Source organism: Polistes dominula, unplaced genomic scaffold (assembly GCF_049000335.1).
Source record: "Polistes dominula isolate Pdom_NZ unplaced genomic scaffold, Pdom_raw_medaka contig_22, whole genome shotgun sequence".
Classification (NCBI taxonomy): Eukaryota; Metazoa; Arthropoda; class Insecta; order Hymenoptera; family Vespidae; genus Polistes; species Polistes dominula.
The window spans coordinates 365166-387113 of record NW_028300966.1 but is presented as its reverse complement, the minus strand read 5'-3'; the positions used below and the strand labels follow the sequence as shown (position 1 = coordinate 387113).

Genomic DNA, 21948 nt, shown 5'->3' with positions numbered 1-21948 from the left:
CCAAGCGAAACGAGCGCCACCACTACCACCATTACAACTACTACGACCAACCACCACCCTCGACTCTCCCTTGCTTTCCACGAAAATACTGTCTGAACACTACTCTCTTTCTCTGTCTCCCTCTCTCTTGGTCTCTCAGTCCACTTCTGCAGACATCGTCGTCGTTTACGAAACGGGCCACCCTGTGCCGTGTTATTACACCAGCCTCGAATATTTCCATATCGTTGGACTAGACGAAGTTAATGCCACTCTCGGTTAATACCAACGAACCAACCCCTTACAATTTAACAACAGAGGGAAAAAGGAAAGATGATTATCCAAAGACGACTTTCTCACTTCTTCCAAACGGAGAATTTCCTTTCTTTTTCTCTTATAATGGAACTTGCTTTTTCCCTTGAGATATACTTTTGTTCTTTTCTACGTAAACAAGTTTCATTTTATTTCATTTTATCAGGCTTATTATTTCGTTGAATGATCTATCGTTTCTGATTTCTCCAATGGATCTTCGTAGCAAGGATTTGTCTTATCGGTGAACGAATTCTACTTTGAAAGGAGGGATAAATGTTTAAGAGTTAGCCTCGAGGAGTATAAAAGGAAAGAAGATATCATCGCGCTGTCGAGTCGGAATAAAACTATAAACCGAAGAAAACAATTACCCCGACTCTTCGGTTGAAGAGATGCGGCTTAACGATAATAGTGCTTGCTCTCTCTCTCTCTCTCTCTTTCTTTTTTTCTGTTCGGAGGCAATCATCGACGAGATACCGATCCGTTTTTATTCGTCGTCCACCTTTCCTTCTTTCAAATCTACGAAGATCGTAGCCTAGGGTCATCCAAACGATCCGATTATACTACAAGCAAAATCCCGATGTCTTTCTAGTTGCGTTTTAGTTGGGTTTCGCAAAATATTATAAATGATTCCTTACCAATACGCGTGTTTAAGGTAAAATCTGGTTGTATTGCGTGTACTCGATTCGTTCCATAAGTCAAAAGAAGAATTATAAGGTAGGAAAAGATCTAACGATTGCATGATCTCAACTATGTTACAAATTTCATACGTTGGTAGGTACATACATATGTATAGGTGTATATCTGTAAGAAATCTACTACTTGAAGTTAACTTCGACGATCGAGATTCCGCGATAATCAAAGAGCGGGTTTTGCGAGCTAGCCGTTTTTCTACTATGAAAGAAAAAGCAGTCCGGTAGCTATGTTAGATGGATCATCGAGTTCGCATCGCGTTTCTCGACGCTATCGCGAAACGGTGAATCGGCAAGAAGCAAGCAAGGCTTTAAACGTCCTTTCAATTTCCTCGTCAGGTAGATCGGCTTGCATATCGAGAGAGAAGAAGAAGCAACAGCAGCAGCAGCAGCAGCACCGAAGAAACAGGAAAGTACTTACTTCTCTCGCACACAAACACAGAGGCACCGGTCGTTTTCTTTCGCGTGGCGAAGATCACAGTGTTCACGGAAGGCATCTAATTGCCAAGCTCTCAACATCTCGCAGCTCCCTTCCCATAAACTTAACGACCAGCCTTAACGGTTGGCCCTCCGCGGTATGCTAAAGAGCACCGTTTCTTCGGCTATTTCGCCAAGTACCCTGTTAAAGACTTCGATGGACCAAGTACGTTCAAAGCACACGCGTGCGAAACTCTACATTTTCTGAGTAATATATATTTTCCCTATACTAGAACGTGTTCAATGAATTTCAAACTATCGCGATAACATCGAGCTTATAACCTGTTGCTTAGGAAAGACCTCTTTGGACTTTGAGTTAGAACAAATAATCGGAAGTACTTATCCCTTGATCGACAACTTATGTACTTGCATATTGTAAATGATGAGTACTGAATTATAGACAAGAGTAAAAAATGAATCTTCATTATTCAACTTGTATAAGGAATCTCCTTTTGAAATGTTATCGATTCTTAGAAACCAGTCCTGATTTCGTGGTATCAGATATATCTACTTATAAGTTACTCCCCGAAGAATAGTCCCTCAAAGTATTTGATTTTTTCAATCGGTTTGCATGATTCCGATTGGAGTGATCGAGAAAAAGAGGTGGATAGGGGTGTGCCAGGGATGGAAAAATGGTGATTGGCGGGGCATTAGCGTAATGAGAGTCTCGAGTCGAGGGTTAAAACGATGACGATACGTGGCTACCGGCGAAGACTCATTCACCATGATTAGAGTGGTCTCACCTGTATTTTCGCCCAACGTATATTGTACAAGTACCTTGGCGAAAACGTTCGTGCAATTTTAATCCGTCTCTTCTTTCCGCCCCATCCCCACCCGCCTCATCCCTTTCTACAAGAAGAAAATAAGGAAAGAAAAAAAAAACACGGCTTTATTCGGTACGATGAACTCGCTTTAGAGAAAATCATAGAAAACGACGAAACGAGGAAACCGAGGGAAACGATTACGTTCAGAGGGGAAACAAAATTGTCGTGTCAAGGTACCGGCATGCGCGAGACTCTCTTGCATTAAGTATCAAGGACAAGCTCTGTTAGAAGGACGTACAAAATATGCACGCTGAAACGATGTTGCGTGTCTCTATCGATATGATTTATATTCTCCCTCTATTTCCAACCTTTATCCTACCTCCTCTCCTCCTTCGACCCCTTCTTCTTCAACCACGACCACCTTCTTCCTCGCAACGTGATGGCCATGCAAAACGCGAAATTCCGCCATCGGATATACGTTTCTTTGTATCCTACTATCTATCTATCTATCTATAGATATACTAGTTACTTTCATTAGTATAAGCATGCAATCGTATTTTATAATAGATACAATATTTCTCTTGGAAATTGAAAACACCGTGCCGTTTGTATGTACCACACAGGTATGCACGATCGGTTGCATTCGTACAGGAGTATTGGAACAATGGTTGTTGGTTACTCAACTAGAGTTGGTCAAAACGTACGATCATGGTGTATAAATAAATCAACGTAAGGAGGAATCTTATAGAGAGAAAAAAGAAAAGAATGAACGATAGGGCTTTTTAAAATGCGAATTCAAAGTAAAGGCTCGAAGAGCCGCGTGTCTCAGCTCCGTTCGACATTACGTATTCAGTGGCCAGCGCCATTTTGCCTCGACCATTTTTGCCGATCAAATCTTAATTGTTGGCTGGCGGCTGTCTAAGGAGGCGTGGCCACCGGTTGGTTCACTTTCAGCCACGCGATGCACGAACGCATCGATTTCTTTCTTCTTCTTCTTCTTCTTCTTCTTCTTCTTCTTGTTTTTCTTCTTTTGCCAATCACCGGGCCGGGCCCTTACTCCGATCGCGGGACCACGAGGACGCGATTCATGAGAAGAAAATGCTTGTGCGTATGCTAATCGTTCTCGAATTGCTTCGTTTCGTGAGCGATTAGCATTTGTATAAGTAGACATATACATACATGTTACTTTTTACCATAGAAGAAAATGACGAGATGAAATTAAAGTAACCTCTACCCCGCCATTTTAAAATTTCACCGTACAATATTATTATACATCTAATGTGGAAACTTATTAACAGAAATATATATATTGACATTAATGAAGTCAGTTGAATCGTGTTAAAATATAAGCATCGTATATAATATTAAAAAAAAAAAAAACAATTGTTGCAATTAGTTACTACGATATAAAGTACCTATATGAGGCGGTAATTATTGATTATCTAACAACAATCTCTAACGTTAATAACACCGATGCACGATTCTTGATAGTCACAAAGAAAAGATAAATGCTCGTTAAAATTACTCGACGTAATGCGACGAATATGATAAAAAAAATTTTTAAAAAAAAGTAAAGGAAATAAGTACGCGTATTGTCGTAAATGATAATAGAGAAAATTCGTGATACAAAGTCGTAACAATTAAGAGATATTAAAATCTCGATAGATCGTTTAAAATAGTTTCAAAAGATACGATTAAATTTACGACCGTAATCAAATTTTTGTTATTACAATAGGTGTCGATAACACTGCAAATGTTCCTTTTATTACAATAGAGAAAAATTAAAAAAAAATAGAGAGAATAATATACATATACTCTACTTAATTATCGGAAGGATGAAACGCATTGTAAAACTTATTGTTAGTCGATTTCGCTCGTGATGTGTGTGTATGTGTGTGTGTGTGTACGCGCGCGCTACCGCATGAATCCAAAGGATGGCACGTAATTAATTCGAAATTAATATAGCATACGGTGTAATCAGAGCAATATATGGCAGGGTACTGTGCAGTGCCGGCAACCTTCTCGCTCTAATCACACGTATTACTCTGATTGGCAACAATTGGTAACAATTGACGGGCGGAATCGAGTCTCGGAGGTTCCGCTACTTTGCCCGCGTTGTTTACGAGCAGAACTTCGAAACGTTACACCTTAATTGCGTGTCTACATGCTCGGAGAATTATCAGGGTTTCCTTCTTATGGCTGCCGCCTTGCTATTTCTCGTTAGAGACTTACGTACGTGAGAATTATAGCTTTCGGATATGTAAAAGTTTCCTTTCTTTTTATTCTACCTCTTAAAGGAAAAAACAAAACAAAATGAAAATGATAATACAACTAAATATATCTATATGATATATATATATAAGTAGGGGTGTCCCGCCACGCGTTGCTGTGACTCACAATTCGCAATAAAATAATATTGCGAATATTATAAATTGAGATTAAGATATAAACTATCCTGTCTTTCAAGTTGGATGAAACTGCACACAGTGTGTTGTATAGATTTATAATATGTATATCTATATGTTTCGCAAAAAAGGAATAAATTACATAAAGATTATAAATAGATAAAAAAAAAATTAATTATCTATCTCACAACTCAACCCCTCAAATTATTATTACACGATATATATATATATATATATATAGATATACACATACACCTTTCCAACTGACCGACCCTGAAATTTTCTTAACTTTCTTTTTCCATCTGGCGTCTACGTTTTACTTGCCAAATACGGATATGCAAAAGAGTAAAAGGATGGAAAAAGATGTATCGGGGAGGTATCGCATAAGATGGTGAAACTCGTGTAAGAGAATACTCCTTATAATCTCTCATTTGCCTCGTAAAAAGGTAAGAAAGAACGGATGTAACGCAGAAACAGCAACGAGTTTTACGAGCTCGTAATGCAACCGATGGAACATCGCTAGGGTATGTCCGACTTGTCGGTAAATTATTACACAACGTTGTTATACGCTGCTGATATTTTTTTTTTACATCAACGTCCCACGGAAGTATCTTTAGAGATTACCTTAATTATGGTTTAACTTGGCTTCATTGAATCTTTCATTTTTACCATCTGTCTTTGGTTGTATAAAAAGCATCAACGTAGGGGTTGAAAATTCATCTCCTTCAACTATATTTCACTTGCATCTTACTGGTGCAATTAAGAAGGAAAATAATTTTCTTTTTTATACGACACCCCAAAAAAAGGAACCATAAGAACCATAAGTAAAGGTAAGTCAATGAGAATTCTAAGAGGCGTGTAAGTATTATATTAGTTTGTACGATGATGTCTTTAACGTATTTTCTTCTGTAGGTTCTTCTGTACTATGCCAAGAGCACATTACGATGGTTACTTAAAAGTAGACCATTAATCTTTCTTTTCTATACCGAAATATACACCGTTGTATATGTTTCATTTCGTCTATGTGTTTTATACATAAATATATTACATGATGAGTATTTTTTTATAAAGTTATAGCCAATTTTGAAAGTAAAATTGAGTCGTTACTATAGCCCTTGTAATTTATGATTAAAAAAAATATTCGATACAGATGAGAAAGAAATAAAAATTTCCATTGATCTCACCACGGCAGTGGCCTTCGCGAAGGAATAAATCTCGGCGTAACGATCGGCACATAGATCGTTGTGAAAGAAATTAGTAACGCAATCCCTTCAATTCAGCGAATATCTAATCCCATCAAAATTCCTATAATTCGTAGCTCGCTAATATCCTTTTCATCGAAATTATCGACTGAAAAAGGGGGAAAAAGGGTATGGTGAAAAGAGGGAGAATCGATCGTTCCTCTCCTCCGTCTTCCCCGACGCGCTAGCAAGATGTTATTCTTTCAAGAGTGCAACCAGTGACGTCAGCGAGTTTGCGGTCTCCAAATTACAATATCGTTAAAACGAGCGAGTTGAGATCGTGTGCGGGTAAGCTCTCGCAGAGAAACAGAGAGAGAAGGAGAAAAAGAGAAGAAGGGTGGATGAGGAGGAGGAGGAGGACCTTTTTCGTTGGCCGTGCGCGTTCGCAGAATAATGGCCTCCTGATTATATGCATTATATGGACCAAGATTGATACGATACGTAATAAAATAATTGAAATAATCACATGGCGCAACGACGATTCGCGGTACGTTAGAACGATCGAACGAACGAACGAACGAAGGAACGAACAAACGATCCAACGATCGATCGATCGATCGTAACTTACAATGCTGACTTTTCCAAACGTGTCAAATCTTTTACTCAACATTTTGTTGATCTATCTCTAATCGATTACAAACTTTAATACAAATATATATATATATCTATCGAAGAAACAACAAATCTTTTCCATCGAAATTTTATCTATGTGTGTTGAATCTGTTCATGTTAATCGTTAATACTATTACAATTATTGATATTACAATGAAACGATTTAAAAGAGAGAGAGAGAGAGTATTTAAATAAAACAAACGTTTAATTTGAAATTCGTAAATAAGTCGAAAAGAGGATCTTATTTAAAGGGGCTGAATGATGTTCCACGCGCGAAGGCGTAGTCGCAGCCGGCGCGCCCTTTTCCCTTGCCGATCTCACGGCGCCACTAAAACACATACGCAACTTCGATCCTTTTATTTCATTCCTCGGCAATCTTAATATTATCCCAGGAATTACGGGCTCTCCTCCATGGTGATTCACGATCCCATACGCGCGCACGTACCACGAATTAGACTCGGATAATCGCGATCCGAATCCTTCAAATTTCTTTCCTTCCTTATACTATCCTTTATAACCATTTAGAAAAAGGAATTATTTTCTTTCTTTGTCGGTGAAACGAGTCAGAAATATTTCCTCCTACAAATTTATTCCATAAAATGTCATATAAACAATTGAACATTTGCATGGGAACTGATTGCATTCTTACCACCCTTTACACCTTGATTCCTGAAGGACTTTGATACTCAAAGGATTAACACCTGAAGGAATTCGTGATAATAAAGATAATTTCGCTCGAGAAAAGATTTGTTGTTTCGTGCAAATAAATGTACAAGCGTATTTTCTGCAATGTACAAAGATAACCTAAATTTCATAGAATCGATAAAAATATGTTTAATTATTGTTATAAATATGATACAATAATATGTCAATTAATACATATGATATAAATAATAATGATATGATAATCATATCGTAGAAATTCGCGCCAAATTTGATTGTCGAGAAGAAGAGGAAATATTACCTTTGGTCAGGGAGAGGCCGCACAACACGACTGTGTCGATAGAATAGAAAACTGTTTCGCAGCGGGAGACTGCCGGTCGAAGTCGTCTGACGTCATCAACGTGTGCTGTGTATTTGCCATCGTGAAAGTGCGACACGTTGTGCTAGAAAAATCATCGTACGTGGCTTGCCGAGAACAAAATAAACAAGGTATTTCGAATTAACGAAAAAATATACTCATTTATTTAGCGTACAAATAAGGCGTCGTTGATTTTAAAGGTGTTTCGTATTTCATGCTAGGAATCCTGGATAAAAACGTGTTCAATCGTTCAATAGTAGTTTAATAATACTCTTTGTAAGATGTCGACGACGAGCATAAGTTTCTTCAAAATCTCTCGTAATTACTTGTTTATTAAATCTGAATAAAACGAGCCGTCTTATCTTTTACGCTAGTGTCAGAATCGTAAACTTTTCCGTGATAGAAGTAAGGTTAAGTTTTCAGATGTAGCCTCTGCACTTCATTGATTCACTTTGGTAAAGACAGAGGGCAGCACTGAACGTGCATATCAGCGCTACGTGCGTCATCTGATTGGACGAATAATTTAAAGTAAAAAGGCGGTAGAATTCAAATTGACAAAATATGAAATTAGTAAAAAACAATGTTGATTAATAATGGTAGGTAAATAAAATTCGAATAGTTTAAAATTGGAAAGTTAAAGTTAGCGATAGAAGTTAAAATAAAAGAGATCGTCGAAGAGAAACGCCGTGGTCGGTCATTATCGTACGTAGATAGATCCCCGTGGGCAAGACGACGTCATAAAGGAGGAGGAACGGTCACGGCGTGATGCTGCGGTGCAGTGGTGCAGTGGTGCGACGATGCGGCGGCTCTTCGTCGAGGTAGCATCGCGCCCCGCGACCGAACCTCTTTCGCGGCTTCTCCATTATCGTAATTTGCAAATTTCCTCGGGATAGCAATGAAAAAAGGATGAAAAAAGGATTTAAAAAAAAGAATAAAAAAAAAAAGGATGAAAAACATCAACGCGGTTGGTTCGCCTTGGTCGTTATTCTTTTTTTTTTTTTTTACGGAGGACGATGGTTGCACGATCTCGTGGCAAGAAAGGGGAGCAGGGAGGAGAAAGATAGCAAGAAGAGCGATAGCAAAAAAAGAGGGGTAGGGCAAGGGGAGCAGGAACCGGGAGTAGACGGTGGCGGATTGGCGGCCTCGGGCGTACTCGCGGATTCTCCTTGTGATGCCGGTGATTCGCGGCTCTGTTGCCCACTAATCCTTGCTTGCCCGCCATCTTCCTCCTCCCTCGCTCGAGATATCGGTAAAAGATCCACGAGGAGAACATGGATCGCCGGTAAACACAGCGATCGTTCGACGTGCCGTTCTCGTATTAATATAATTAGTCACCGCGAGCGTTCTTCGAGAGCCCTCCCTTCCTCCCTCCCTCCCTCCCTCTCTTCCTTCCTCCCTCTTCGAGTATTTCGATTTCGCGCCTTCAGGCGCTTCCAAGCGACTCCTTGTAAAACGATCGAGACGATCCAACCAACCTCTTCCTCGAAGGATGCGCGACGCCAATTTTTAATTACTTCCGTTCTCCACCAATTTTGTCTTCTTGCTGCTTTTTCTTTTTTTACAGAATGGCACCGAAAAAAGTCGAGGAACCCGAAAGAAAGCCACTCATAGGACGAGTAGGGACTAATTTAAAAGTTGGTATCGTTGGAATACCAAACGTCGGCAAGTCTACCTTCTTTAATGTACTCACTAAAAGTCAAGCAGCGGCGGAGAACTTTCCTTTCTGCACCATCGATCCGAATGAAAATAAGTATCTGAATTTTTATACATTTTTATTATTCTCTCTGATCAAAGTTTTGTCAAGGCAATACTTAGTTTTCGTTTGTTCGTAACTTACTTCAACTCACAACGTTTTATTTATAACATTGATATATATATATATGTATAACCCGATTATGAATAATGTGTAATCGAGCGATTGAACGCTTAAGAAACGATAGTCAAAAGGAAAAGAATAAATTTTACGTCACATCGTCATACATATTAAGAAAAAGTTTCTTACGATTCGTCAAGGGCTACCCTCGTCAAGAATACGTTCCCTTTTGGCCACCAGCTCATTCAATTCCTAATCCAAAAGCCAACATTTACTATGCCTTTAACGAAGACACAAATCCCTTTACAAGATTTTCGAATACCTGTAAATGTTCGAAAAATGAATATCAAGCGCATTTTGAACCACCAACGGAGCCCTTTGTCCACCGCGATCCTTATTCCGAGGAAGAAACGAGAATAAAATATCTCAAAACGAAACCAGTATCTTTTGTTATATTCGGAAAGCCAGGTGTAAATAGTCGAGAACTCGCTATGATGATTGCCGACGGTTGGAAATGCGTTTTAATTTCTCCGGAATCTCTTGTCGAACAAGAAATACAATCTAAAACGAAAAAGGGCAAGTACATTGAACAAATTTTACATTCCGGTCAAAATTTAACTTCCGAAATCATTCAAAATCTAATCCAAAATAGAATTAATATGAGAGACGTTAGACATAAGGGTTATGTGTTGGAAGGGTTACCTTTTATTCCTAATAATTCAAATGTCGATCATTTGTTTTATCCTAAAATCGCTGAATTACGTATTAAATCGATGATAAATGAAATCAACACGGAAAATGATCACTTATCGACCTGTGAAACGATATTAACACCGAGTTCAAGCAATTCCGAAGATATACAAAAATCCTCCTGCAAAATGAGAATTGATCCAGAACAAGATATACCTAACCAGATCGATGAAATCTTTTCAACGTGGCCTTTAAAACCATCTATCATTATCTACATAATATGTCCCGACGAAGATCTTTTGAAAAAATACGAACTTATGAGAACAGATTCGTTGATCTTAAAATCTGTAGACTCCACTTTGTCGGTGAACACTATTGAAAATATTCAATTATTTACAGAAGATAATATCGACGATAATATCCAAAGTTCTGATTCAAATGTATCGGATACATTAAAAGAAAATAAAGAATATTTTTCTAAAGAAATGGACGAAATTCTAAAGAATGTGAAAAATCGATGCGAGTTATACAAACGTCTGGCTATACCTGTGATAGACAAATGGATTCTTCTTCAAAATCCTCAGAACGTAATACGCGTAGATGGTCGTACAAATCCTTTGCAAATGTTTGAAATTGTTAGTGTGCGTTTGCGTATATTATCATTGCCACGATTGTTACTTCCAAAACGGTTGATAGAACGAATCGACGAGTTAGGGATGGTAGAGGAAGAAGAGGAAGAAGAAAGAGGAAAGGAAAAAGAAGACACAAGGCAAATTACCTTGGAGGAGGAGCTCGAGGGTATGAGCAAGGAGAATGCTTTTCGAGAAATGGCGAGCAAGGAGTCCGTAGGTTTGAGGTTTCCTTGGAGACTGTCGCGTTGGAAATTTTATTGCCCGGTCGAATTGGCCAAAGGAAGAACCGTCGAAGGTTTTTCAAAATATTCCCTAACATTTCTCAACAATATTTTTTTTCTCTCATCCGATGAAGCACTTCAATTATTTTTAAACAATCCTAGAACATTTTTATTACCACCCAATCCGCGTTTAACTTGCAAGATTGCAATTATCGGTCCGAGATATTCAGGTAAATCGAAGTTGAGTCGAGAATTGGCACAAATTTTCAATGGTACGGTTGTCGATGTTAATAATTTAGAAAATAATTTGAAAAAAGATTACATTAATAATAAAATTATCGATGGTATGCGTGAAATGGTCGATGATGTTATACGAGAATTGAGAATGAAATTGGAGAAAGAAAGGAAAATGAGACAAGTGAAAAAAGAAGCTGATCTTAAAGCATGGTACGAAGATATCGTTTTGACTATTCAACGTGTGATGGACATCGTTCAATCTGAAAATACCATAACACCGCGTGAACAATACAAAGATATACGTGACGAATTGAAATCATTACGTAAAATATTACAAGAGAATAATATTGGACACGTTGAAACGGACCATCGTCTTTGGCAAGAAATAAAAAAGGATAACAATATTTTGCATGCTTATGCACCAGATAATTTAAGAGAAGATGAACCACCGATTAGAAAATTAACCGAACATGATCCTGAAGTTTCCAATATATTACAGAATCTTGTCAAATATTTGTACGATGAACCCATCGAATTAAGCACCGATGAAAAAGCTGATTTAATTATTAAACATATAGAAAATATTCCATACGAAATATTGGAAGATGGAATAAATAGAGACGGTGGTTTTGTTATCGATGATATGTACATGGAATTTGATGTTTGGACGAAAATTCTAAAAGAGAGTAACATTATTTTTGAAGACGTTGTAATCATTTTCGAAGAGGAACCATATTATCATCTTATTGAAAATTGGCAAAATTTTCAAACAAATTATGAATCAGGGGAAAATGAATTTAACGATGATATGTTTGAAGATGAATCAAACATACAATTAGAAAAATATCTTCAACATCTTGACGATTATCAATCAACTTTGAGAAATTTTCGATATGACATGAAAGAATTCAATCAAAATGTGATACTTTGTGAGATCGGATCAATCAAAAATATTACTAGTCACGTTGTTAAACAAATTAAAGATCGTTATGATTGGAAAGCAACTGTGATGAGTGAAGAAGATAAAGAAAATGAAAGATTGATAAAGGAAGAAGAAATGATACAAGATAATACGTATACCGAAGATGAAGATAAAACACGATCGATTAAAAGTCAAATCATTTCTAAGGATAATCGTCGATTAGGTGACAGTAATAATTATTGTCCTGTAGTGTTAACAAAATACAATATCCTTTGGAAAGGTAAAGAAGATTATAGTGCAATGTTCATGAATAAAATTTATCTATTATCCAATGAACGAGCATTACAAGAATTCATTGATAATCCATCGAATTTTTCTATTCCTTTGATAAAACCACCAATGGTGATACCACCATTACGAATTAGTGTCATTGGTTTACCTGGAAGTGGAAAAACTACTTTGTCAAATGCTTTGTCTAAAGAATATGGATTATTTCACGTTGATTATATGAAATGTTTAGAAAAATATATGACAAGTAGAAGAATGAAAGCTTTCACGTTAAAAGATAATCTGATAATTCCTGAAGAAACAGAACTCGATGAAATTGATTTACCTGAAGATATAAACGATATTAGATACAATACAAACGAAACTTTCATATTTATGTTTATCAAAGAATATATTAAAAATGGTGGAACATTAAACAAGTATATACTTCGTGAATGTTTTTTAAATTATTTTCAATCACCATTCGATAAATGTGGTCTTGTACTCGATGCTTTTCCAATTTGTTCTCAAGATGTAGAAATGATGTTAGAAAAATGTATGGTACCTGAAGTAATAATCGAACTTAAATGTAGTTTAGAAAAATCATTGGAAAGATTGTTACCGAAATATCTTCATTTTTGGAAGGAACAACAAGAAAAAGATAAACTTATCGAAGATGAAAGATATAACGAAGAAATGAATAATTATATTAAAAGACGAGACGAATGGATAGAAAAAATAATCCAAGAAAAACGTGAACAATTGTTCAACGAAGAAGAAGAAGAAGAAATGTTTGAAGATGAATCGTACGATTTTTCTATGAACAATAATTATTTCGAATTAAGTACGAACGAAAGAATCGAATTAGAAGAAATTTGGCGAGAAGAGAATACTGAGCCTGTGCGATTTATCGATTGGGAAGATATCGTTACAGCTAGAGAAAGAATTTCGAGACAATTGGAAGAAATGTATGAAAATAATCATCAAAAAATACAATTCATTCGTACTTCTATGGAAAATGAAACGATACCTTGGATAGAAATAGACGGTGAACAAAGTGAGCGCAAAATGATAATACAAGTACAAAGACATCTTGAAAACTATGTCTTTCGAGATACGTCAATGTTCGAAAGAACTTATTCCATCGATATGGAAACAGCCGAACGTCTTTTAGAATGTGGATATTATTTTCTAAGCACATTTGGTCGATGGTGTCCGGTTCAATTATATCAAAATAAAATACCAATTCAAATGTTTTTACCAATGGAAGCGAAAGATGAAGTGATACCTGTGATCCATCGACAGTATATTTATTTTTTATGTGGTCAAGATGCTGCATCTGTTTTTATTAAAAATCCATTGAAGTATCTTGAACAAGATTCAGTGACACCGCTCATTTCAATGAATCTTTCCATCATTGGTCCACCTAAATGTGGAAAGACAACACTTGCTGAACGTTTTGCCGAAACATATGGTTTAAAATTAATTTCAATCGATAAAGCTTTGCAATATGTAACGAGTAATTATCCGTGGACCAATTTAGCTACAAAAATTGAATCAAACTTTGAAAATAACGTTACTATTGATAATAAATTAATGAGTCGAGCTGTTGAAATGTATTCGATTAATCCACGCACAGCTTCTCAAGGCTACGTTCTCGATGGATTCCCATGTAATCGTGGACAATCCGAAGAGTTGGCTTTTCTCCATATACGTCCAATGATCGTCATTGATCTTAAAGCTGATTTGAAATTCTGTTTGGAATGTTTGTCTTACGTTAATAAGGAAGCTAACAAACCGATGGACTTTGGTGTTGAACATTTGATTCATCTTTACAATCAGTGGCAAATTGATCAAGACAATTATCGTGATTGGTTAAAGAAATTTTCGCAAAATATTTTTGAAATAGATGCGAGTAACAGCAAGTGGGGTGTATGGACTTATGCCGATCAAGTGGTACGAGAAAAATTGATGAACATTAGACGATACTTTCGTGAAGCTGATTACGACAAAGTTCATCATTTAAAAAATATGTGTGTATCACCTTACGAATTCAAATCATGTCAAAGTATTTACGAATCGTATTGTCCTGTTTGTCTATTACTCGATGACAGTATAGTTTCTTCAGGTGGACTGATCGATCGTATCGGAGTAGTACAATTTCGTGAATATTTTTATTGGATATGTACGAAACACAAAAAGGATTTTATCAAAGATCCACTTCGATATATTCCACCAATGAACACAACTATTTTACCAAAAATTCGTCCACGAATCGTAGATGAGACGATCGATTTGAACCACGCATGCTGGGCAAGACGTTTGCAAGCTAATGGATGCTGTTTGGTTACTTACGTCGACAGTTTACCCAATCGAAATCTAATCTCTGGCAAAATCGATTTAGCTGTTCTCTATGACGACAAGCTCTATCTCTTCTGCAGCCAACATTGTCAAGATCAGTTTCTCTTACGTTGGATGAAATATTGTGACATACAAATTCATTTTCCTTTCAACATACCCGACATTAATATCAATAAATTACCAATTATCGGATATTTAGAAGAAACGGTAGCAAAATGTGTAATAAAAGCTGTCAACGAAGTTGCAGTCTTTCGTCCAAAAATTCCAGGCTTGTCTGTTGCTGCTAGTGCAGCAATTTACATGGGTGTTCTTTTCAAAATTCGTAATGTATCTTGTACTTTTAAAGAAATGGATATTTATCGGAAAGTTAGCGAACGTATGAAAGCTCGTAAACGAATCATGGAAATGACGATTTGTAACATGAAGCATAAACTTAATCCTAATTTAAAAATTCCAACGAGTTATTATAAAATGAGAATTAATGTTAATTCTGATATACGACGAGTAAGCTCTATTAAATTCCGACGAACATCACCGACACAGATTTTAGATGATCCTGAAGATTCTTCCTAACCTTCTACTGGAATTATTAATTATTAATCAACATATATTCTAATATTATATTAATATAATGATTATCAAAAAGTATGATCTTTGAAATTGTTTGTTAAGGCACGTCGTGTACCAGTACCCGACGCAAGGTACGACTATTTATGCGAATACTTCAAACCGGCCAGGTAAGCAATCGTGCAAACATTATTTGATCATAGCTAGCTAGTCGAATGTCTCTCGAATACGTTATCGTCGTGTTGAAAAGGGAATAGAAAGAATCTATCTAACATTTCTTTACTTTTCTTACGTATTTACGTACATATACACTTGCAAAAGTAAACGATTCGGAATAACCAACGACATTTCCATACTTCCTTCGCCTTTATTCTCTCGCGAGGAGAGGAGACGATAAAAGAATAAAAGAAAAGAAACGAAACGAAAAGAGGTAGGGTGCACGTTTCGTAGCACGTGATCTGCAATGCAGATTGACCTAAATTTCTCTTACAGACGTTAGGAAGGAACCATTGCTAAGACTTTACTCAACTTTATAAATTGCAACTGTTATTTTAATTTAAGAATTATTTTCATTTTAATGTAAATTAATTTATCACTCCTACGCAGTGATGACTTCGAGGGTTAAATGTTGCTGTAATATAAGTTAAGTGTATTAAAATATTAAAATAATTATTAATTAATGAATACAAGTGTCTAATGGTGTCGAAAAACTCGAATTATATGATCGGAGTACCGTACTCTTCAAAATTCTTATATTAAATGTTGTTTATATGTCAGTCTAAAGGTGAATTCCGAGAAAGACGTTACTGCGATCATATACCTGGTGGTTTTTATTAACAATACACATTTCTTTCGATTAATTAACAATTATTTGAATATTCTAATATACTCTTCTTATATTATAGCATAATTTAACCCTCGAAGTCATCACAAAATATACTAAAATCAGAACGTTATAATGTTAAATACTTTTTATTAGGAATATTATTATTTTTTTTTTGTATTATAATATAATTATTTATATAATTTATTTCGACTAATTCATTTCCAAATATTACGCATGTGTACAGCGGTAATAATATTCCTAATAAAGCGTATTTAACGTTATAACGTTGTAATGTTGTTATTTTATTAATTTTTATCAATCATTTTCAATGAAAAATTTCAATCGAAACATGTGAAACAAGGAAAGAAAGAGAGAGATAGATGATAGATAGATAGAGTTAGTAAAATCGATCGAAAGGGTCGCATTTACACGGATAGTCGCGTTGATAGTCACCAACGATGGTTCAACGATGGTTCAACGAGATGCTCGTACGTACCTAGATATATGTCGAAAACTCCCAACTCGGGCAGAGTATCATCATGCTAGTTCTCTCACACACAAACACACACACACATACACACACAATCTCTCTTTGAATCGTGCGGAAACCGCTGTATGTGCTGCGGTGTCCATCAACGCGGCTAACCGTCGATGAAAACGGTGTTTACCTTGTCGCGCGTCATCGTCGTGCTTGCACAACGACTCGGTGAAATTGAAAATGCAAAGCAGTTAGGATCATGCAGAAGGATTGAAAAAAAAAAATCAAATTTTCGATTAAAGGATTACTCTTATCGTATCAAATCAATTTCTTTCTTTTTCTAATCAAATCTGTTTTCAATTAAAATGATTTATAACAATGAGAAATAATGTTGAATAAAAAAGTATAAATAAAAAAGTGAAACTTATTGTCCCCCTTTTGGAACTATTCGAATACGATCATCATCATACTTTCATTGACGATGTATCGTATACTCTCATTGATGGCACGTGTCCGAGAATTCGGCGATCTGTGATGAAAGCCGCCTATAACGCGTTCACCACCACCCTTCTCGTTTGCTTTTCCACAGCGCCTCTCTTCAAAGGCTAATTATTTAATGAGGCCGCTGGCATTAGCATTTAAATGTGCCTCGTTGTCACTACTCACCCTCGTTTCCATGCAACGCACGTGCATGGGCACCACCGTACACCCTCGACCTTTAATCGGAATTCTCCCTGTCTCTTTCTATCTCTTCTTTCTTTTCTTTATCAATAGGAGGGGGGACAACGTGAACGTATTTGAAAAATTTAACTTTACAGAGACATTCGAACAATTCCTTTAAGAGACTTGATAAATGAATCATTTTTTTGTTTGAAATTATTTCAAAAGAAATGTTGTATTTTTTCTTAGCAAAGTCCCAGCATTTTTAAACGTAGTGGACATCGCTGGTTTAGTAAAAGGTGCTGCCGAAGGACAGGGTTTAGGAAATGCTTTTCTTTCTCACATCAGTGCCTGCGATGGAATTTTTCATCTTTGCCGTGAGCATGATATTTGTATAATTATTATGTTGATAATAAAATTAATGAGAAAAATGAGATATCGAACGAATGATTGTATGTATATATCTACAGGAGCTTTCGAAGACGACGATGTTACTCACGTAGAAGGTGACGTTAATCCAGTACGAGATCTGGAAATAATTAGCGAAGAATTACGACTGAAGGACGTCGAGTTTCTGAATGGTCATCTTGAGAAATTGGAAAAATTGGTTGTTCGTGGTAACGATAAGAAATTGAAACCAGAATACGTGAGTGTTAACGAAAATCATTTTTTTATCGAATAATCAATCGAGTAAATTAAAAAGACTAAACAAAGTTGTTCTCGGAACAAATGTACTCCTCGATTCTCGTTGATCAATTTCCAAGCAATTTCCGACTTTCCAATTTAACAAAACTCCAAAACTCGCGTGATCGAACAATCGTCGAGATTGATTTCAAGTCGATTTTAACTAGTACGCTACTGCAGTAATTCTACTTGCGTGTTACAAATCGTTAATAGTATTTTGCCTGTGTGTTTCTTTTTGTTTTTTTTTCTCTCTCAACAGGATACACTTTTAAAAGTTAAAGGTGTTTTGGTAGACGACAAGAAGCATATCAGGTTCGCCGATTGGAGCGCAAATGACGTAAGTTTGCAAGTTTTCCTTCCCATTGTCGCAAGAAACATGCAATTTGCTCGTTCAATCGTTATAGTACCATCTACGATAACAACGCACATTCATGATCGTCTTTAACATTTGATTGCAGATCGAGGTACTCAACAAATATCTCTTCCTCACGTCTAAACCAGTTATTTATCTGGTTAATCTTTCGGAAAAGGATTACATTCGTAAAAAGAACAAATGGTACGTTTCATTCTAATTTCATAGAAATATAAAAAAAAAAAAAAAGAAAAATAAAGAAACGAAGTTTTAGATCCTATTAATAATCTTGATTATAAGGATAAACGTAGATTGTACAGAGATAATATTATTTTCACAAAATAAATCGCTAGATATTCGTAGGAATACTCGTCGTTTCATTTTCCGCACGTTTCTATCGACGTGGTGGTGGACGGTGAAGCGCGTTGCAAAACACTATAGAGAACGGAATTATTTATACGTGCGTGTCGACATGTAAACGCGTATTCATACGCACGCTCGAGGGCTCACTAACACTCCAATAGTTTCGTCGATCTATTATTCAGGAACGATTTGCAGAGGTGCATTGCGAAAATGATATCGTGGGAAAGTGCAGTTGAATTGTAAGCCTATCGCGTATACTCGACGTTAAGTTAGTGCATGATTCACAGAGCCCTTTTATAATCTTTTATTTTACATCATGCACTTTCACGCTATTATATATTTGAAAACAATTTGTTTGTTCGATCAAAAAAATCTCGAAACTTTCATCTAATCTTAACGATGTTTCAGGTTAGTCAAGATCAAAGAATGGGTGGATAAGAATGATCCAGGAGCTGTGCTCATTCCTTTCAGCGGTGCATTTGAAAATAAAGTTTTTGACATGGAAGAACCGGAACGAGCTAAATATTTCGAGGAAAACAAAGTCACTAGGTAGGCATCATTGCTTTCAAATCTGTTCATCCTTGATCGATACGACGAATGTACGTTTTTACAAATGGGAGATTATTTTTATTTGAAAGTTAAAAATTGTCGAAACGTTTAGTCGCATTTTCTTCAAATTCACGAATAAAGAAAGAGATAAAAATACGTAGGTCCATGGAATAACAGGGGGTTCCCACATTTAAGTATGCAACGAATTATCTTCTAACCGTACTAATAACGGCTGGGGACGACTCTTGGAACGTCTAGACTAGTTCTCTCTCTCTTTCTCTTTCTCTCTCTATCTTTTTCTCAACCTTTTTTCTCTCTCTACCTTTTTCTTTCTAACGCGAAGAGAAACTAATAAAAACTACGGTTGTTTCGATGAGAAGAACGAAGAGAAAGAGAGTTAGAGAACCGTATTATATTTTTACGAACAGCTATTCAAATTCTTACGAAATTGCATAAAAACTGGCCGCCGCCCTCGCGCGTACCCAGGAGAGAAGAGGGTATAATCTGTGCTGAAGGAGAGCCGAAAGGCAGAACGGCTGAGTTGGCTAGTGGGTCAATCGTACCCGTAGGGTGTTCAATGCACGTGTGCCACGTTCAAGCAAATTTACACGAGACTACGACATTGTATTGTTAACTTTTACAAATGGAAAATTATTCTCAAGTAGATTTAACTTTGCATACGATCAAATATGTTTTCATTGAACTCACCTTTGAAATACTAGTTCTCTTTATCATAAGATATTAATAAAACTATCTTTATACGAAAAATGTATACACGAAATAAGGAATAGTGTTTCACCTTTAATTTCACGGTCAAAAATAGAACACATCTGTTAGTATGTATTTGCCGTCGTCGTCGTTCGTTGTCGTTCGTTGTCGTTCGTTGTCGTTCGTTGTCGTCGTTTGTTTTCGTCGTCGTCGTCGGCGGCGGCGAAGTAGGTCTCTGAAAGTCAGAATGATAATATTACGGCATTAAGTCGTTCGGCTTTATGCGTATTCCTTGAAGTCTGGAGAGAAGTTGTGTTGAGACCTACCAAGTGGGAGAGCTCATCCCGACGTACCCTGTCATTAGACGATATTTGGCCCGAGACAATCATATTCCATGGTCCAACGTTTTGAACGTTCCTCCTTTTGAACGGGAATTCATCGTTTTGCAATCCGCAAAACTAAAATAGTCGCCCTTTGTACATACCGCTCTATCGACTTCAACTTTAATCGATTTAATGCGAGTGATTAAATTCTTTATTTTCTCTCTCTCTCTCTCTCTCTCTCTCTTTTCTACTTTCTCATCAAAAAATATAATAATAAATATCATAGAAATCTAATCTTACATTATTCATATTAATTCTTTTGGATCTTTTACAGTGCCCTAGACAAGATCATTGTCCAAGGCTACAAAGCATTACAATTACAGTACTTTTTTACTGCCGGTCATGACGAAGTTAAAGCATGGACTATTCAGGTAGTTTCTTAACTCTATTTTATATATGACTACACCTAAGTGACGATTGGACTCGTCTTTTCGCTTCGTTAACTTTTATTATTATTTTATTATTTAGAAAGGTACAAAGGCGCCTCAAGCCGCTGGAAGAATTCACACTGACTTCGAGAAAGGTTTTATAATGGCTGAAGTTATGAAATTCGAAGACTTTAAAAATGAAGGCTCGGAAGCTGGAGTTAAGGTATTGATTTATTTACACTACTGTATCTGCAACACTGACAAATTAAAACACCTGTACTAATTGTACAAGCCAAAGATATAACTTTAGAATTTATTGGCGGATATGTAAATATATATATCTATTTACGACATTCTTTTTCCATTGCTCAATAGGCTGCTGGAAAGTACAGACAGCAGGGCCGTAATTATGTCGTCGAGGATGGTGACATAATCTTTTTCAAATTTAACGCTGGTGCTGGACTGAAGGACGCAAAGAAGAAGTGATGGCACGCGTTCCTCATGTTGTTGCTCGTCTTTTTGTACATCAACATGATACTGCTCTCCTGTTGCATGCATCCACCTCATGGCAATCATTCTCAACCGCTTTCTCATGTTCCCTGATTTCATCTTAATTTTTTCCCCTTTTCAATATATATATATGTTTAACTTTAAATAGTGTCGATGAAAAAAGATGTCATACGAGCAATGTGAATATTTTTTTATTGATCAAATGTTTGCTATACTAAAGGGACTTGTTATTTCTGTTATTTTCTAAATAGCAAATGAAATGAAATAGAAAAACATGAAAATTAGTATCATCGTCATTAACATTAACATTTTTTTGTTTATCAAGTGTGTAACTTTTGTTTTTACAACATGCACGATTCTATTTAGAAAAAATGTAACTTTTTTTAAGTTTTTGTCTATGTAAATAAATAGCCTCGTCTCTTTGTATAGCACGCTGTGTGTGTGCTTATGTTGGAAAAGCTTGCATAATGTTTACTGTATCTTTATCTTCAAAGATATAACATTTCAAAGAGACAAAATCATTTTTGTACAAGTTTTTTCTCAAAAGAGATGATTGTATATGCGAAATGGACAGAAAGAAAGATTAAAAATTGAGAGCTATGAAAATAACTCACATCAATTTGAACATTTCTTAATTCAACAATTCTCTGTATTTATTCTACAAATGTTCAATAAATCAAACGTAGAAAAATCATGAAAATGAAATAATGCATTACCGTTTGCTGCTATCCAAAAGCATCAATCACATCTTATAATAAATGTAATAGAAACTCCTATGATAAAAGCTGGCGTTTCACATACCAACAGACGTTAAAGATGTTAAAGGGTTCAAAAGGTTCAAAGTTAAAAGATAATACTTT

General features: G+C 36.2%; 2 protein-coding genes and 1 long non-coding RNA gene across 5 annotated transcripts in view; 2 read left to right on the top strand and 1 right to left on the bottom strand.

Annotated features, from left to right (window-relative positions):
* LOC149032426 (uncharacterized) overlaps positions 1-8460 on the bottom strand; it is a 34863-nt gene extending 26403 nt beyond the window's left edge. The window contains exons 1-4 of one of the 3 annotated variants that reach the window (XR_016176747.1): positions 7673-8460; positions 7441-7582; positions 7126-7280; positions 6569-7055 (exon numbers count right to left, since the gene is read on the bottom strand). This is a non-coding gene — a long non-coding RNA (uncharacterized LOC149032426). Of the gene's footprint in view, positions 1-6568; positions 7056-7125; positions 7281-7440; positions 7583-7672 lie in introns of those variants that run through there. The other 2 variants (XR_016176746.1, XR_016176745.1) reach the window with 2 other exon arrangements.
* Positions 7488-21697, top strand: LOC107070662 (obg-like ATPase 1). Its single transcript, XM_015329075.2, has 11 exons — positions 7488-7628; positions 9062-9243; positions 15317-15377; positions 17421-17548; positions 17642-17817; positions 18115-18192; positions 18314-18411; positions 18979-19119; positions 20485-20581; positions 20679-20801; positions 20954-21697. The coding sequence occupies exons 2-11, from the start codon at positions 9063-9065 to the stop codon at positions 21062-21064; spliced, it is 1194 nt and encodes a 397-aa protein (XP_015184561.1). The 5' UTR covers positions 7488-7628; position 9062; the 3' UTR covers positions 21065-21697.
* On the top strand, positions 9251-15309 carry LOC107070661 (adenylate kinase 9). The gene has a single exon (XM_015329074.2). The coding sequence runs from the start codon at positions 9400-9402 to the stop codon at positions 15211-15213; it is 5814 nt and encodes a 1937-aa protein (XP_015184560.1). The 5' UTR covers positions 9251-9399; the 3' UTR covers positions 15214-15309.
* Positions 21698-21948: the final 251 nt, after the last annotated feature.

What these genes read in the sequence shown, in the direction of transcription:
- LOC107070662 (XM_015329075.2), top strand. Translation starts at nt 9,063, where the DNA reads ATGGCACCGAAAAAAGTCGAGGAACCCGAAAGAAAGCCACTCATAGGA. An exon ending in GAATACTTCAAACCGGCCAG is followed by an intron (nt 15,378 to 17,420) that starts GTAAGCAATCGT and finishes ATTTTTTCTTAG; the next exon opens with CAAAGTCCCAGCATTTTTAA. An exon ending in GCTCGGAAGCTGGAGTTAAG is followed by an intron (nt 20,802 to 20,953) that starts GTATTGATTTAT and finishes ATTGCTCAATAG; the next exon opens with GCTGCTGGAAAGTACAGACA.
- LOC107070661 (XM_015329074.2), top strand. Translation starts at nt 9,400, where the DNA reads ATGTGTAATCGAGCGATTGAACGCTTAAGAAACGATAGTCAAAAGGAA.